The sequence below is a fragment of the Rutilus rutilus genome, assembly GCF_951802725.1.
Source record: "Rutilus rutilus genome assembly, chromosome: 24".
Classification (NCBI taxonomy): domain Eukaryota; kingdom Metazoa; phylum Chordata; class Actinopteri; order Cypriniformes; family Leuciscidae; genus Rutilus; species Rutilus rutilus.
Window position 1 is genome coordinate 2,912,322 of NC_140228.1, and position 18,428 is coordinate 2,930,749.

At 41.4% G+C, this 18,428-nt stretch overlaps 1 protein-coding gene across 2 annotated transcripts; it reads left to right on the forward strand.

The window, feature by feature from the left end:
- The first annotated feature begins 8,413 nt into the window (after window positions 1-8,413).
- LOC311284573 (uncharacterized protein) lies at window positions 8,414-11,766 on the forward strand. Of its 2 annotated transcripts, XM_084399670.1 has the most exons (3): window positions 8,414-8,463; window positions 8,752-8,809; window positions 9,559-11,245. In XM_084399670.1, exons 2-3 carry the CDS (start codon window positions 8,778-8,780, stop codon window positions 11,156-11,158), a joined length of 1,632 nt encoding a protein of 543 aa, XP_084255796.1. In that variant the 5' UTR covers window positions 8,414-8,463; window positions 8,752-8,777; the 3' UTR covers window positions 11,159-11,245. The 2 variants fall into 2 exon arrangements, with proteins under 2 accessions (XP_084255796.1, XP_084255797.1); XM_084399671.1 differs by lacking the exon at window positions 8,752-8,809 and having other exon boundaries at window positions 9,559-11,766.
- The last annotated feature ends 6,662 nt before the right edge of the window (window positions 11,767-18,428 follow it).

Below are 18,428 nucleotides of genomic sequence, written 5' to 3' on the forward strand. Positions count from 1 at the left end.
CCATGTAATAACCCTGTTCAGTTATACATTCTGGACAGAAGTTTCTAAATTCATGAAAACCCCGTTTGTATGCTTAAATTCTTTTAATTGGGCAATGTTAAATTGCGCAATCCCCGTACGAGCCCCCATGTGGTGAGATCTGGTATTTATCTCACTTCCTGAAGAACCCCTAGTATCGAAGTAACTAGGTAGTCTTTTGCTGTCAGGTCAGAATAGGATTAAATCCTCACTAGCTTTTTTAAAGCACATATTAACCCCCTGGGGTCAACAATCGCGCCGGCGCGATAGGCTCGCTTTTTTTTTTTATCAGTTCAAAAGAGATTAATTTTGCTCTGTTGACTTTGATATTACAAACAAGTTTCATACATCAATCGATTCTGTTAAGTGTGTATTATTTTTGTGTATACTCACAATAAAAACAAAGTGTTGTGCTTTTTGCCAAATAAAGAAAAATAAACATGATGTGAGTTCTGCTTTCTCTCTGTCAGTGAAGTCCATTTATTCTTTAAATTAAGTAATTTATATAAAAAAACAAATATTCTCAGTTCATGTAATCTGTAAGAAAAGCGAGATGTCAGTCGTTCTCATCTCATCTAATTATTCATCTAATTATTTTTAATGTGACCCCGCCCACGGAGAGCGCGCGCTATTCAAATGCAAATGACTGAGGCAATCGATGCAAACTGTGAACGCCCCCATATCAGCTTGAGAAAACACAAGTTTAATCAGATCATTGTACTTGTTTACACCGTCTCGCAGCGCTGTGAGGAATAATACTATTGTAATAATAATAATGGAAAATTTACCTCAGAAGTGCGGGTATTCCGAGGAGCAACGGATGCCGCTGAGCTGAGGAATACTCTAGAAAGTTTTTTTCCTTCTCAAGAGAATCGCGTTTCTGTGTGTGAATGAATGAATGGCAGAGATGCGCGCTGTTTACCGCAGCTCGCAAAAAGACAGTTTAAATTTGAATCGCGTTTCTGTGTGTGAATGAATGATGATGTTTTAGCAAACTGTATTGCTATACTGAGATGAGTAAAAATCGACTGAAATATGTTGAAATAAAATGTAGGCTATTTGTATAAGCATTTTATATTTTATATATAAAATAATATTTTTGTCAAAAATAAAGTCATCAACTAAGATGTTAGCTGTTCCACTGTTGGCTATATTCAAACTAATGAATACATAAGATACAATGTAGGCCTATAATCATTTTTTTACAAAGAAAGAGTACACTTGAAATATTGCTGAAATTGTAATTATTGTTGTAATTGTAACCTTTTTAATAAAATAGCAAAACATATTTACAAGATATATGTAAGCAAAATCTTAAATGGTCAATATAAGTCTTCTTCTAAATATATCTTTTGTCCTTGCATTCATTCTTGTGGGGCTCAGTCAGTGTCACACCTGAATGAATGGCTCATTATGCAAGACATTACACATAATGGGTGGGACATTGTATTCTCAGGTGTAAACCACTCCTCGTTCACGCCCCACTCGCATATTGGCTTTCCAAGCAAAACCTGTCTTACACAATTCAAATCAATGTATTGTTTTATGTGAACGATAAAGAAAGACTATTTTCACATAATTTTGAAGCCAGAACTCGAAGCGACAACATCCATTAGTCAAAAGTCTTGTGGACACATATTTAGTATGAGTTTTGTGGTCTTATTTCAGCCACTTTCATTTAATTTTTTTTCAATAACCACGCATAAACATTATTCTCTTAAAAATACAAACATCTACATACATGTTGCTCACATATTATGGTAGCCCTGTTTGTGCTATATAGAGTGAATTTACACCTTTGCCATGATCATGTTTATAAATAACTGAAAAAAGCACAAATGTCAGGGCATGTCAAAACATCCCAAGGGCCCCAAAAACACCTTAGACCCCAGAGGGTTAACCCCCTGAGGTCGGCTATCGCGCCGGCGCGATAGGCTCGTTTTTTTCGTATGAGTGCAAAAAAAAAATAAAATTAATTTTTATCTTATATGCTTGTGTTATACATCAATCGATCCTGTTTAGTGTGTACTTTTTTTGTGTATGCTCATAATAAAAACAAAGTGTTGTGCTTTTCGCCAAATAAAGAAAAATAAACATGATGCGAGTTCTGCCTACTCTCCGTCAGTGAAGTCAATTCTGAAACGCGTCCGAAAATGAACTGTAACTCAGCGAATACTCAGTCAAACAGGCATACAGTCACACAGGCATGAAGCTTGAATTCTCTTCTTTTCAATGAAGTAATTTTTATAAAAAACAAATATTCACAGTTTATGTAATATGTATGCAAAGAGAGAGATGTCAGTCGTTCTCATCTCAGCTAATTAAGTTTTAATGTGCTCCGCCCACGGAGAGCGCGCGCTATTCAAACGCAAATGTGAGGCGATCCAAACAAACCTGTGAAACGCCCAAATCAGCTGGATAACACACACCGCGAGTTCACTTTCAGACTTATGTACTTTACGATGCTGTGAGGAATAATACTATGATAATAATCCTGCAAAAATTTACCTCAGAAGTTCTGGAAGTATCATTTCGAGGAGCAAACGGATCCCGCTGAGGAATTAGGTCAGTTCTGTTTGCTTTGTTCTAATCGGAATGAATGAACGCAAAGATGCGCTGTTGTGGAGCTACTACAGCTGGCAAAAATACTGTTTAAATATGAATCGCGTTTCTGTGTATATGAATGAACGAATGAACGCACAGATGCGTGCTGTTGTGGAAGCTACTACAGCTGGCAAAAATACTGTTTAAATATGAATCGCGTTTCTGTGTATATGAATGAATGAACGAACGCACAGATGCGCTGTTGTGGAGCTACGACAGCTGGCAAAAATACTGTTTTAATATGAATCGCGAATACAAAGAAAGATTACACTGTAAATATTGTTACAATTTTAAATGTTGTTGTAATTGTATAACCTTAAAAAAAAATTATAATAATAAAATATATATATATATATATAAGGATAGATGTAAACAAAATCTTAAAAGGTCATTATAAGCCTTCTCTTTAAATAATTTAATTATGCTTTACTAGTGACACATTTGGGAAGAGAATATATTCCAAATCTGAAAATACAGTATGAGAACAATTAACTGCACAATTACTAGAAATGTTTACCTTGGATATTGTACAATTTGCAAGCAAAATTTGTGGAAAAAAACAACAAACCAGTTATATATTGTCCTTGCATTCTTGTGGCTCAGTCACACACCTGAATGAAAGGCTCATTACATATGCAGCCTCATTATGCGGGCCCCATTGACTCCACAGGTGTGAATCACGCCCACCCGCATATTGCCTTTCCAAACAAAAAGTGTTTTACAAGATTTAAATCAATGTATTATGTTATGTGAATGATTAGGCAGGATGATTTTCACATAATTTTGAAGAAAAAATTCTAGGCAACGTCATCCATTAGTCAAAAGTCTTATTTACATATATTTAGAATGTGTTTTATGGCCTTATTTCAGAAACTTTAGTTTTTTGTTTTTGAAAAAACCATGCATAAACATTATTCTATCAAAAATACAAACATGTACATGCAAGTTGTTCACATATTATGGTAGCCCTGTTTGTGCTAAATAGAGTGAATTTACACCTTTGCCATTAATATGTTTATAAGCAACTGAAAAAAGCACAAATGTCAGGGCATGTCAGAACATCTCAAGGACCCCAAAAACCCCCCAGAGGGTTAATGATGAGCACCTATGAGATGCACTGGTCTCGTGGGCTATCTCTCACGGAGGAGCGGGTATTTTCTTAGCAATGGTAAAACGCACATCAACCGATCACTTGTTTAGCGTTCATGTAAACACTATATTCAGATTTACCAATCGGAATGAATTCAGTTAGATTGAAACAAGCATATGAACAATGAATGGCGACTGCAGAAAGCAAAAGCCGAATCCCGGACATTTTGGACGATCTCTCGACGGCCGGACATGTCCGGGAAAAAGAGGATGTATGGTAACCCCTACTACTCAGGTTTCTCCACAGAACAAGAGCCTGCTAGCTTAGCTTCCAAATAAAGATGGCTGACACTGCTTGTACATTCTGTGAGTGAGATCCCTCTATGGGCGGGTTGAGAACATGCGGAACAGCCCCTCCTACTGGCTGTAGTCTTTAGCCTCTGGCCAAAAAATCCTCCGATGACGCAAAATGACGATTTTTGCGTCATCAGAGGATTTTTTCCAGACAAAAAAATACATAAATCTCTCATATCAGGGGGATATGAGGGGGAAAGCATGGTAATTCGAAAATACTACAGGTTTTCTACTGATACAAAGCTTAATGCTAAATCCTGAAGTATCCCTTTAATCACGCCACCGCTTTTGTGTTCTACAGTCGCCATTCATCATGTTTACTGTGGCGAGCTGGACGAGGCGGGCCACGGGAGAACGACGCGTGGCGGGTGGCGTGATCTGTTGATGTGCGTTTTACCATTGCTAAGAAAATACCCGCTCCTCCGTGAGAGATACGCGACCATTGCGTCTCACAGGCGCTCATCAGTAATCACGCCACCGGCCTCGCGTCGTTCTCCCGCGGCCCTAGTCTCGTCCTGCTCGCCACAGTAAACATGATGAATGGCGACTGTAGAACGCAAAAGCCGAATCCCGAACATTTTGTGCGATCTCAAAAACCCGGCAGACTCATCACGGAGACTAGTAACTTAGCTTAGCTTTATTGTTTACAACTGCTCTGTAACCGGTAGGCGTGGCTTGGGGGGTGGCCTCGTAGAGCAGCGAAGCAAGTGCATTCTGGGAGTTGTTGTCTTTCATCCACATGAGCCAAAAATACATTTTCTGGCTTTTCTCAGTCTAGAAAGCTCCAAATTCAAAAATAATTTAACATTTCTACTACATAAATGACCCAATTTAAATACACATTCATCTTTCCAGAGGTGAAGTATCCCTTTAAGAAAGTATGCAATAGGGTAAAGTTTAGCTTAGCTAATTTTAGATATATTAGAATTATATTACATACATATATTACACTTACTTTTAATGCTGCTAAATTATTTATGGATGCCATGATTATGTCACACTTAACATATTGTCTGACAAGCTGGGGACAAACTAATAGTTTATCACTAAAGCCATTAGTAATTCTTTATATATATATATATAAAAACTCTTAAAGTACTGGACCAGAAGCCTAACAGTTCACATCATTGCATTATTCTTAATACACTGTAAAAAATTTCTAACCCTCCCAAATAAAAAATTTAAAGTGACCGATAACATCTAAATTTTTCAATTGGCCCAAGTGAAATTCTGTAAATTATAGAATTAAATTTACAGATTTTCACTTGGGCCAATTGAAAATTTTAGATGTTATCGGTCACTTGAAATTTTTGATTTGGGAGGGTTAGACATTTTTTACAGTGTAAGCATAAACTGCTAAGCTGGGAAGATGTAATCAAATATAAAAATATCTGTCTGGTCTACAAAATTTTGCATAACATCGCTCCTTATCCTCATAATTAATTCATAATCCAACGTAATAATAGCAGTCAGATCACCAGAAGCACCACAAGAGGTGACCTTCTAATCCCATTCTGGAAAAGCACATTTGGTCAATTATCATTTTCTGTTACAGCAATACAAAACTGGAACTCACTGCCCACTATAATCAAAGACATACATATGTATTCCACCTTCACTACACACCTTAAAATCTGTCTGTCTGACAATTATAACTGCACACATTAATCTGACAGTTGTGCTGTGTAGTTGATGTGACATGGTCATGTTGCTGCCATTAGCTTTTTGCTGCCTACCTCAATGTTAGGTCCTGTATGTGTTATTTTGTATGTCAATTTGTACTGTTTTAATGCATGAACTGCTCTTATGCTTTTGCAATTTGTGCTTGTTTTTTTGTGCTTGTCTTAATTGTGTGCCACACGCTTGCATGTTTTATTCCCTCTTGCTTAGCCCTACTGTAAATGTAATTGTAATGTATTTTATTTGATGTATGCCTTCTAACAACTGAGTGGGGACTACAGCTGGAAGTTAGCCGTAGAGGCTAAAGCTGCTCTTTTTATTAAAAGGGATTGTCCACGTTATAATAAACCAATAAACTAAACTATCACATTTGGCTATATAATATTTTCTACTGCATGCTTATGCTTCTCTGTAATGGACAGTCTGTATTAATATTTGTGGGCATGATTGTCGGTGGTAGTAGTTATGTTTGAGGCCTATAATAAAATTTTACCTAGTAGCATGTGTGTATGTGTGTGTGTCTAGCAGAGACAGCGCACATCAGAGAGACGCGTCAGAGGGAGCTTAAAGTGATATTGTTGTTGGTCTCGGGTCGGGTTCGGGCTCAAAAATTGTAGAAGTTTTCGGGCTGGGGCCAAATTAGGGCTTGAACACCACGGGCCAGGTCTCGGTTATAAGGGCTGGATTTTTTGCCCCGTGTATAGGGCTCTAAGCAGTATGCTAGCTGGAGCCGTTTACCTCCAGTCTTTGTGCTAAGCTAGGCTAGCGGTGGGTGCGTCAGACAGAGTTACGTTGTCAGGGACCAATCAAGCTCGGTCCCATCCACCACACAACATCACTCTCTCCAGATTACTAATCACCTGCACCTGTTCACCATCAGCAATTTCATCACCAGCCCTACAAAACACTCACCAACACCTCAGTTCTTTGTCAAGCCTCCAACGGGAACAGACCATGATCCATTGTCTCCTGAGTCTCTGATGCATCCAGATTTCTGAGAAGTAACGTATACTTACCTGTGAAACACTAACCTCTGTATCGTTGTTCTGCTGTCTCCAGACATCCTGTTCGATTCCATGTTACCTGTGATCCTGCGGCCTCCCGAGCTACCTGTGTTTACTCCAAGCTTGTTTGCTAGCGACTGCATCTGAAGGAGAAAAGACAAGTATTAATGAACTGTGACTGCTTGACATAAACTAACCTGAAGAGAACATGCTCACCTGTTGTCTGCCCCGCACCGAGTGGTCTTCACCAAATCTGCACTTGAACTCACTGAATACTCACCTTGCACTCTTGTCTACTTGAATAAAGCTGTGTTTGGATTCACTTACCTCTGTCTCCGTGCCTGTATCCTGACATACAGCACGCACAGAGATGAAAAAGGTATGTATGGACTTATCTAACTCTGGGGGATACAGTGAATAAGATAAAGTCCCAAAAAGTCGGCGTGTTCCTTTAAAGTTTGTGAACATTCTTGGGTTCCCTCCTCCTCCTCCTTCCCATAGCAAAAAAAAGGCACTTACTACAAAGGGGACTTTAAAATCCAAGGTAAAATTTTTCTCCACTTTTAGGTAAATGTAAAGAACCAACTATCCCTGTTGACAGCAGATTTTGTTCTTTTTGTCTAGCAGCAACAATGTTAAATGTTTCACGGTTCTTTTCAGGATCACAATATCTTTAAAAAATACAGTAGGCCTACTTCAAAATGAACTCTTTTACAAGACAGTTGAAAATCTATCAGTATGAAATTCCCTCTCACAGATTGTCAGCTATCCATTTTTACATTTTCTACCTGTCATGGTTGCACTGACCTGTTTTCATTGTTTGCTAGACAAGCAGGACTGGTATAACAAGGAACAGAACTGAAACTATTTTGCATGTGGGCTGTTCACTGTATTGTTTTCACAGTATATAATACATTCACTATATTTCCAGTTTTGTGTCACGCAAACTGTAGAACCTCAAGTTGTTGGAGCTTGTCTTGTCATGTTTGTCCTGGCATTCAGCCTTGTCATTCTGGTAGCCCAACATTTCCATTGTGTACAATTAGTACTAGAATTAAACTGTAATACAACAATATTTGATCCGACTGCAATTACAATATTGTATGAAAACTGAACTAAGCAGGACGATGACATTACTTTTCTTATCCATTATGCTTTACAGATGAAATTAACTAATTTAACAAATGATGATCTTTACAACGGAACTGAATCAAAACTAAACTGACTTCAGCTGAACAATGTCACTATTTTCTTCTAGTTCTGCTGTACAGCTGAAATGAACTCTGTTTGCATAATTTTTCTGTTATCACTGTAAAGCTGCTTTGAAACAATCTATATTGTATAAAGTGCTACATAAAGGTGACTTAACTTGACTTTGAATATTGAGTAGTTGTGTAGTTGCTTGGAATTCTGGATGTTCCTGAAGGTCAAGAAGTTGAACATAGTGCTTGCAAACCAGAGCATGGAGTTGGCATGAAGTTGATAATGTACAGTATATACCCCATTTAATTGAATGCCATCATATCTTCTCTTATTCAACAGAAAACAGTGGGGATATATTCTATGCCATAAGGGATTTTACACTTTCTTGCAAATCATGTGACCTTCAAAAAATGGGTGTTGGCCACTCCAGTGTATAAATACAACTGTTTCTTCTTGTCTGCACGTACCTGAAGTGAGAGACAGGGAAGCACTTGAACTAACGGGTAATATTGTAAGTAAATGTGTTTTACTCTTCAATAGACAATGTATCTCAATGTAGTAATGTTATGATGATATTTAGTATCTCAAATTGTGAGTTGTACTGTATATATTGTAAATAATTGTTAATACCTGGGGCTTATAAATACAGGAATAGGAAAAAAGAGAAGGATATATTTAATGTTCCCAATAATCTTTTTTGAACGATATAAATTCTGTTTAAAGAAAAACTGTTTCATTTATGTCTTTGTGAACTGGTGATTTGTTGTAAAAAAATGTTACGTGTATTTACTTTCTTTAGCAATAATTTGCTTAGGAACTTCAAACATGGAACAAGTCATGACAGATTCTAATAAAAAGTAAGAATATTTTAAGTGAGCAGACTTTAAGGCAGATAAAAGTAAAGTCATAATAATTTATCCAAAAAAGCACTATACAAATATTGCAAATAACTGTGGCTTTCCAAGTCTTCTTTGTGTGTGGAACAGACTATTGATCATTGTCCCCATTTTCCATAATGTTAAAATAACTGCACATTATAACAGATTTGATATCAGATGTCATTGGCTTTCCCATATGTCAAGACTGATTTCGACAAACAAAATTTTGGATTTATCTTTTGAAAGATATGAATGCCAGACAGTGATTTTCAGAGGATTTCAGCTAAGTTTAACTCTGTTCCTCACACAAAGCTATCGTGCACTGCATTTCATTTATTCTGAAGCCACAAGTCATTTGGAATACTTTTATAGTAATTTCTTCTTTTTTTTGTGTGTGTGTGTGTGTGTGTGTGAAATAAACTGTTGTGACTATACTTTTGTCTGCTTGTTATGAGTTTTATATTGGTGAGAAGTTGTTAGGTTCAAGGTGAGGTGCATGCTGTGAATTGTAGTATGCTGGCCTGACACACAGGACTTTTACTCTTCTTTCAAAGTTTCTTTTAAAATTTATTCTAGTGAAGATATTGGGGAAGATATTACAGTAATGTTATTGATGATGAGATGCAGAATTTTGCCTCATTAAAAAAAAGAACTATAGCCTATACACTTTATTATTATTATTATCTACATTTTTAACTTTTGTTATATTTTTTTTCTTTATGTAACAGACAAAAAATGGACAGTTTAGAACCAGGATTACACAAATTTAATGCAATCATCGAGCAATGTAGTGTAATTGAGGAGGGGACTCCCATTCGATACCATCTGAAACCAACAACAGACTCTCCTGATCAATCTGAACCATATAAAAAAATGACCTTTGGAGAGAGAGACAAAACCAAACCCCATAAAACCATCCTGATGGTGGGAGAAACAGGAACAGGAAAAACAAAACTAATCAACACTATGATCAACTACAACTTAGATGTTCAGAGAGAAGACAAGGTTTGGTTTGAGATCACAGATGATCAGAGTGACCTTCGGTCTTCAGTTCACAGTCAGACCTCCAGCATCACTGTTTATGGGTTTTATTTAGAAGAGAGTAAAACTGATCTTACAATCATCGACACACCAGGATATGGAGACACTCGTGGAGTTGAGAAAGATAAAGAGATTGCCATGAATTTACTTGGTTTAAGCAAATGTGACGACTGCATCCATAAACTAGACGCAGTGTGTCTGGTGATGAAAGCAACACAGAATCGACTCTCTGACAGACAGATATACATATTTGATGCTGTTCAGTCATTGTTTGGAAGTAATATTGATGAAAACATTGTTTTGCTCCTCACACACTCACATGGAGCTCATCCTAAATCTGTCCTGAAGGCTGTTGAAGAGGCTAAAATCAAGTGTGCAGTGAATGACGAGAATCAGCCGGTGTTTTTCCAGTATGACAACTGTCAAGGAGAGACATTTCACCCAGAATACCAGATGATCCAAAAGCAATCATGGAATCTCAGTTTTAAAGAAATTACAGGATTTTTCAAATTTCTTAAAAATGTAAAACCAAAAACCGTGAAGATGACCCAAGATGTGTTGCAACAACAGAAGCAGTTGGAGGCAAAAATCTCCAACATAAAATCACATACTCAAAAGATAGACCAAAAGCAAAATGAGCTGAAACAAACTCAAGAAGAACTGAAGCAACACAAAAAAGCTGTTGAAGAAAAAAAGAACTTTGAGTGTGAAGTTGATGTGAAATACAAAGTGAAGGTTGATATTGATCCCTCTAAAGCCAGCATGGCGATGTGCTGCAGCGTCTGTGAGGAGAACTGTCATTATCCAGGATGCTGGTGGTTCACCCCTCTCTCATGGTCCATCGTGATGAAAGATGAACACTGTACAGTGTGCACAAATAAATGCCACTACACTAAACACGTCAAAGAAGCAAAAATATATGTAACAAAGACAAGAAAGGAGAAAAGGACAAATGAAAGGTTAAAGATGAAATTTGATGATAATATAAGTAAAGTTAGGAACGATAAGTCTTTGGTCCAGAAGCTGGAAGAAGAACTGCAAGAATTAGTGAAAGAGAAAATAAAGCTGGTGATGGATGCTTTTCACTGTGTGGATATTCTGGAGAGGATCGCACTCAACACTGATTCTCTGTTCATACTCCAACATGTTGATTTTCTGATTGAGAAACTGAAGGAAATCAATGAGTGTGAAAAGGCTGAATCACTGGAAAACATCAAGAAGAGAGCAGGAGAAGAAAAACACAAAGCACTGGTATACATGAAAAGCTGTGTTAAATCAGAAAATTAGAAAAGTTGACTCTGAAAGTGTACATAAAGATACATAAACAAAACATGCAACAATAAATCCCTCAGCTAAAGAAAAATCCTGAAAGTGCACTCTAAAAATGATAATTCATTGATCAAAGCTGTTCACATACAGCATTTGTGAGTTTGACAATTTTCTTGGTAAACACATTCACTTATACACATTTTTGTGTTGTCTAGAGAATATTTGTGCAGAGACAATAAAACTCATTTACATATCAATAATATATATTAATATTTAGTACTCTGTAATGTAAGGCCACATTTGTCTCTTGAATAGTGAAAGTCTTTCTTGGGATGCTGTTACACAAATAATGTGTGATGTTCTCCAGTATTCCCAGGACTAGTTTATGTCTTTAGTTTCCTGCCTCATTGTTTTTACCACATCTTACTGTATTTGGTGTGCTTTCATTTATAGTATTTTTTTCCCCAATGGTCTTTTTGATTCTCAGAGGATTCTGATTATGGAGGATGTCTCTTTTTTTATTTTTTGTAGGCTTTTGGTTTTTGAGTATTTTGGTTTGGTTAATATTACATTTTGTATTGTACAATGCACTTTTAATTGTTTAATAAATCTGCACTTGAACTGCCTTCTGGTGAACTAGTTTTTACAGAGCTGTAATGGATCACAAACTTACCACCTTTAATCAAATCAGTCACGAATCCTCTGAGCACAAGCTTAAAGATATCTACTAACATCAAATTAAATTGATTAATATCATTATCAATATCCCAATAAATCATATAAGACCCCATCAGTTTCCACAAAATTGTGGAAAAATTTGAAAAAATAAAACATACCTAAAACAACAGTATATAGTTTTGGGTTTTCCAAACATTTTATAATGCGAATACCGTAACATCATTTAAAATATAATGCAATCTTATTTAAACACACTATTATTCAATAAATAAATATCCTATCCTATATTTATGAATTTTGAGCTATCTTAAAACATCTCCTGTATGTTTAAAAGTGCCTGAACTGCTCAGCCTACTTTCATTTTCGATAAGCACAAAAAAGTGTTTCTGAGCCAACAAACCACTCTTCAACAAACCATGCTCACCTTCAAAACAGCGGGCCCTATCTTGCACCCAGTCGGTGACTTTGTACACCGACGCATGTATCATTCCTATTTTGCACCCGCGCACAAAGGACTTTTCCCTCCACAGACGCACGTCGGTTAACTAAGAAATGCATTTGTGCTCCCGGGGGCGGTTCAGCGAAAAGAGGAGGCGTGTTCCAGCGCAAACGTTCCCTGGTGCTATTTTGCAGGTTTAGAAAACAATTCCGTCACAGACCAGGAAAAACCTTGTCTAAAGTCAGTGGCGCGTTGCGCATGTTATTCATATGCTTTTTTAAGGGCACATGCTTGGCCATAATCAATGTAGTGAGTGCACAACTCGCATGTAGGCCTACTTTGCTTATCTCATCTACACAAAGACGCAGCAGTTCAATAATGAGAGCTAGTCCGTCTGCATTTTACACATGACATCATCGTTTCACAAAATATACGGATATAGTTATAGTTAGCTGAATGGGTGCTTAACGTTACCTGTTTATTAGAATGCAAGCGAGATCGGCATCTCTCTGTAGTTCTTGCTTGTCACGAAGCTCTCTCCATCTTGGAAATGCAACTCCAATGTTAACCCGTGTCATGTTTCTTCTACTGTCTCAAAACCTTCCCGGGTCATTTCTTTCACCCGTACGTTTGTGCTTCACAGAGCTGCCTCTAGCAGCAGAACGTGCAGGCAAAGCATAATCATGGTCCATAACTATTGATTGAGGTATACAGAATAATATAAAAAATATCTAATATCTCCGCTCATCTGTGTATGCTGTGCAGCTGCACTGCGCTTTGAAAAATTTGGATTCATATTCTCGAGAAAAGGAGTTTTCCCTTTTCAAAGCGCAGTATGGGCGTGGTCAGAGGCTATAAATATAGCCGCCCGTGCTGTCATAGCCAGATATCTCTTCTTCTGGGGCCTGTATCATGAAGCCGGTTTAGGTGGCTAGCCAGCTATGTTTCAGTTTAGTTTCCACCAACCCTGGGTTTTAGGTACTATGTGTCATGGCGCGAATGAAAAGTCAAGGATTCAATAGCAAGTGAATACTGGTGTTTATTAACACAATAGAAGATGAAGTGCAGGTAGAGATATAAGGCAACAGTAGAAACTCAGGCTCGGCAACGCAGGACTCAGTGGGCAGACAGCAACGGACGAACCGCAGACAATCCTCAGAACAGGCAGACGAAGCTCGGAACAGGAATACAGGAACTAGAACCCAATCCTCGGAACAGGTAGACGAATCTCAGAATTGGAACTGGAGCAAGGAAGAGAAGACTGTGAGCTGAGCCTGTGAACCTCCACAACCATCTGACAAAGACAAGACGAGGTGACAAACAATATATAGGACATTCTCATTCAAAACAGCTGGCGCTGATCAGCTCATCAGCGATAACGAGCCATGCTGATGAGCCGCGCCCATTCATACAACACGCACACACATAACAAGGCGAGTCAATGAATCCGTGAACCGTGACAGTACCCCCCCTCCTAGGAACGCCGCCTGGCGTTCCCAGACACCCTTACCTGTCGATTGTAATCATCGATAAGGGAGTGATCCAGGATGTCCCTAGCAGGAACCCAACTTCTCTCCTCCGGACCGTAACCTTCCCAGTCCCCCAAGTACTGGAATCCGCGTCCCCTCCGCCTTGAGTCCAGTATACGATTGACCGAATAAGTAGGTTCCCCATCTACGAGACGCGGCGGGGGAGGAACCGGAACTGGCGGGTTAATCGCTGATCGAAACACAGGCTTAATCTTGGATACATGAAAGACGGGGTGAATTCTCCTGTACGCTGGAGGAAGGTTGAGGCGGACTGCCACCGGACTAATGATCTTGGTGACAGTGAACGGGCCAATGAATTTGGGAGCAAGCTTATTAGAAACGGAGCGGAGAGGAATGTTCCTGGTTGAAAGCCACACTTTTTGGCCAACGACGTATACGGGGGGCTTGGACCGGTGGCGATCGGCTTTAGCCTTGGTGCGCGCCCCCACCTGGAGTAGAGTCTCACGGGCTCTAATCCATGTGCGGTGACACCTCTGGACGAAGGCGTGAGCGGAGGGGACCGCGACTTCGGATTCCAGACTGGGAAAAATTGGTGGCTGGTAACCTACACTACATTCAAACGGAGATAGGCCCGTGGACGACACTGGTAACGTATTGTGTGCGTACTCCACCATAGAAAGTTGCTGACTCCAGGAGGAAGGATTCTTGGAGACCAAACATCGTAACACCCTTTCCAAATCTTGGTTGGCTCTCTCGGTTTGACCATTGCTCTGGGGGTGAAACCCTGAGGACAGACTGACAGTCGCTCCCAGTAACTTACAAAACTCTCGCCAAAATTTGGACACAAACTGGGGTCCTCTGTCAGAAACCACGTCTATCGGGAGGCCATGTAAGCGAAAGACGTGATCAACAACGGTCAACGCTGTCTCCTTGGCTGAGGGTAATTTGGGCAAGGGAATAAAATGAGCCGCCTTCGAGAACCAGTCCACCACAGTCAAAACGACCGTATTGCCCTGAGAGGGTGGGAGGGCGGTGATAAAATCTAGCGCTATGTGGGACCAGGGTCTCGAAGGGACAGGCAGCGGTTGAAGTAACCCATCTGGGGGTCGATTGGAAGTCTTACCAGTGGCACAAACCGAGCAAGCCAAAACAAAACTGTGAATGTCACGAGCCATCAGTGGCCACCAGAACCGTTGCTTGACTAAAAAACTAGTGCGATTAACTCCTGGATGGCAAGCTACATTGGAACAATGACCCCACTGAATGACGTCGGACCGTAATCCCTCCGGCACAAACAAACGATTCGGTGGGCAACCGGGCGGAGGCGTTACCCCTTCTAAGGCCGATTTGACCTTCGACTCGACCTCCCATGTGAGTGTGGAGACAAATAGGGTCTCAGGTAAAATGCACTCTGAAGTAGACGGGCGATCGGAATGGTCAAAAATACGCGATAAAGAATCGGGTTTGATGTTTTTGGAACCCGGGCGGTACGAGAGAGAAAAATCAAAACGACCGAAAAAAAGTGCCCACCGAGCCTGCCTGGAGTTCAATCTTTTGGCGGTTCTGATATATTCCAGGTTCTTATGATCGGTCCAGACGATAAAAGGTACCCCCGACCCCTCTAACCAGTGACGCCATTCTTCCAATGCTAACTTAACTGCCAACAACTCTCTGTTACCAATGTCGTAGTTACGTTCAGCAGGCGATAAGCGACGGGACAAAAACGCGCAGGGATGCATCTTGTCGTCTGTGGGAGAACGCTGGGATAGCACTGCTCCTACCCCCACCTCTGATGCATCGACCTCCACCACAAACTGACGTGACGGATCAGGGGCTATAAGGATGGGGGCTGAAACGAAGCGGCCTTTCAGTTTAGCAAACACAGCCTCAGCTGTGTCTGACCACCTGAACGCCGTTCTGGGGGAGGTCAAGGCAGTCAGAGGCGCGGCTAGTTGGCTGAAATTGCGAATAAAACGCCGGTAGAAATTGGCAAACCCCAGAAACCTCTGTAGGGCCTTACGGGAATCTGGACTTGGCCACTCTACCACAGCCTTAACCTTCTCAGGATCCATTCGCATTCCCTCAGACGAAATGATGTACCCTAGGAAAGGAACAGACTGTGCATGAAAAGCGCATTTCTCCGCCTTGACAAAAAGCCCATTCTCTAGCAATCTCTGAAGCACTCGTCTGACGTGTTGAACGTGTTCCTGGAGAGACGAAGAAACAATCAATATGTCATCCAGGTAAACATATATGAACTGGTCTACCATGTCTCTCAACACGTCGTTGATGAGTGCTTGGAAGACCGCTGGGGAGTTGGAAAGCCCGAACGGCATAACCAAATATTCAAAGTGCCCCCTGGGGGTGTTGAACGCGGTCTTCCATTCATCCCCCTTCCTGATGCGAACCAAATGATATGCATTACGTAAATCCAATTTTGTGAAGATTGATGCTCCCTGCAACCTCTCGAAGGCTGAAGACATCAACGGCAAAGGATAAGTATTCTTTACCGTGATGTTATTCAACCCCCGGTAATCAATACAAGGTCGCAGTGAACCATCCTTCTTCCCCACAAAAAAGAATCCCGCCCCCGCTGGAGAAGAGGAAGGGCGGATGAATCCAGTTGCTAGAGAATCAGAAATATATTTCTCCATAGCCTCCCTTTCTGGAACAGAAAGCGAATATAACTTGCCCTTAGGCGGAGACGTACCTGGCAGTAGATCTATAGCACAGTCATAGGGACGATGCGGAGGAAGAGAAGCAGCCCGAGACTTACTGAACACCTCCTTCAGGTCGAGATACTCTGGTGGCACGTTAGACAGATTCACTGGCTCCTCCTGTAACATAGAACAAGAAACAGACGGAACAGCAGACGAAAGACATGAGGCATAACATTGATTACTCCAAGTGGACACGGAGTTCTGACCCCACTCTATCCTGGGTCCGTGTTTCACCAACCACGGATGACCCAGGACAATGGGAGCGTGAGGTGACTGAGTGAGGTATAGTGAGGTCCTCTCAGTGTGGTTACCCGAGGTGATAAGTGTGATGGGTCCAGTGGTGTGAGTGATGCCTGGAAGTTCCTGTCCATTTAGTGCGTGAATGGTGATACTGTGCTCCAGCGGTGTGATGGGGATGTGAAGTTTCTGTGCCAAGGAAAAGTCCATAAGATTCCCCTCCGCTCCTGAATCCACCAGCGCCTGGCCGTTGAAGGTGTGGTCTGCCCACTGGAGTCTCACCGGGAGGAAGGTGGCGTTCGAGGGTCTGGTCAAGGATATCCCGCCCGACAGTAGCCTCCGTCCTACCGCCGGGCTTGGCCTTTTAAAGGACAGTTGGAGATGAAATGGCCGGCCTCCCCACAGTAGAGACACAGACCTCTCGAACGGCGATGTTCTCTCTCCTCCCGGGAGAGCCGAGCTCGACCTACCTGCATGGGCTCAGGATCGTTCGAGGGGCTGACCGTGTTCACTCCCCTGAAACTGGGAAACTCAGCGAAATCCTCCACTGGAGTCCGTAAAGACCGATTAGCTCTCTGTTGTAATCGTGCATCGACTCGTAACGCCAGTTCAATCAGTTCATCAAGAGTCTTGGGTAAATCCAACGTGTAGATCTCCTTTTGAACACGATCAGCCAACCCATGCAGGAACAAGTCCCACTGCGGCCTCCTCGTTCCATTTGCACTCGGCGGCCAACGTCCGGAACTGGATGGAATAGTCGGAAACCGAGTTGTTGTTCTGTCGGAGATCGGCAAGTTGGCGAGCCACCTCGCGTCCGGCGACCGCGCGATCGAACACGCGGCTCATCTCTTGCTCGAGTGCTTGGAACGAGGAGCAGCACGGGTGTTGATTCTTCCACACCGCTGTTCCCCACAGAGCCGCGCGTCCAGATAGCAGTGTCATCACTAGTGCCACTTTACTCTCCTCAGAGGCAAACGTCACAGGCTGAAGAGAAAAGTAAATCGAACATTTGGTTAGAAAGGTTCGGCACATATTCGATTCTCCAGAATACCTCTCGGGGGTGGGGATGCGCGGCTCTGGTCGGTTGATGTTGAGATGTTCCGGGGGAACAGGCGGGGGTGGTGCTGGCGCAGCGGGACCTCTCAGACGTTGTAATTGAGAGGTGAGCTCGGACACCTGCGTTACCAGAGCCTGTATCGCCCGACCCGAGGCACCGATCTGTTCATCCTGACGGTCCATGCGGGCGTGATTACCGGCGTACATCTGTTCCAATGTGGCTGCACTCGCTGAATCCATGATCTGGTCAGATGGTTCTGTCATGGCGCGAATGAAAAGTCAAGGATTCAATAGCAAGTGAATACTGGTGTTTATTGACACAATAGAAGATGAAGTGCAGGTAGAGATATAAGGCAACAGTAGAAACTCAGGCTCGGCAACGCAGGACTCAGTGGGCAGACAGCAACGGACGAACCGCAGACAATCCTCAGAACAGGCAGACGAAGCTCGGAACAGGAATACAGGAACTAGAACCCAATCCTCGGAACAGGTAGACGAATCTCAGAATTGGAACTGGAGCAAGGAAGAGAAGACTGTGAGCTGAGCCTGTGAACCTCCACAACCATCTGACAAAGACAAGACGAGGTGACAAACAATATATAGGACATTCTCATTCAAAACAGCTGGCGCTGATCAGCTCATCAGCGATAACGAGCCATGCTGATGAG

Coding starts and splice junctions, on each gene's coding strand:
- LOC311284573 (XM_084399670.1), top strand. CDS start 8,778: ATGGAACAAGTCATGACAGATTCTAATAAAAA. Junction 8,810..9,558: donor ATGACAGATTCTAATAAAAA/GTAAGAATATTT, acceptor TTTATGTAACAG/ACAAAAAATGGACAGTTTAG.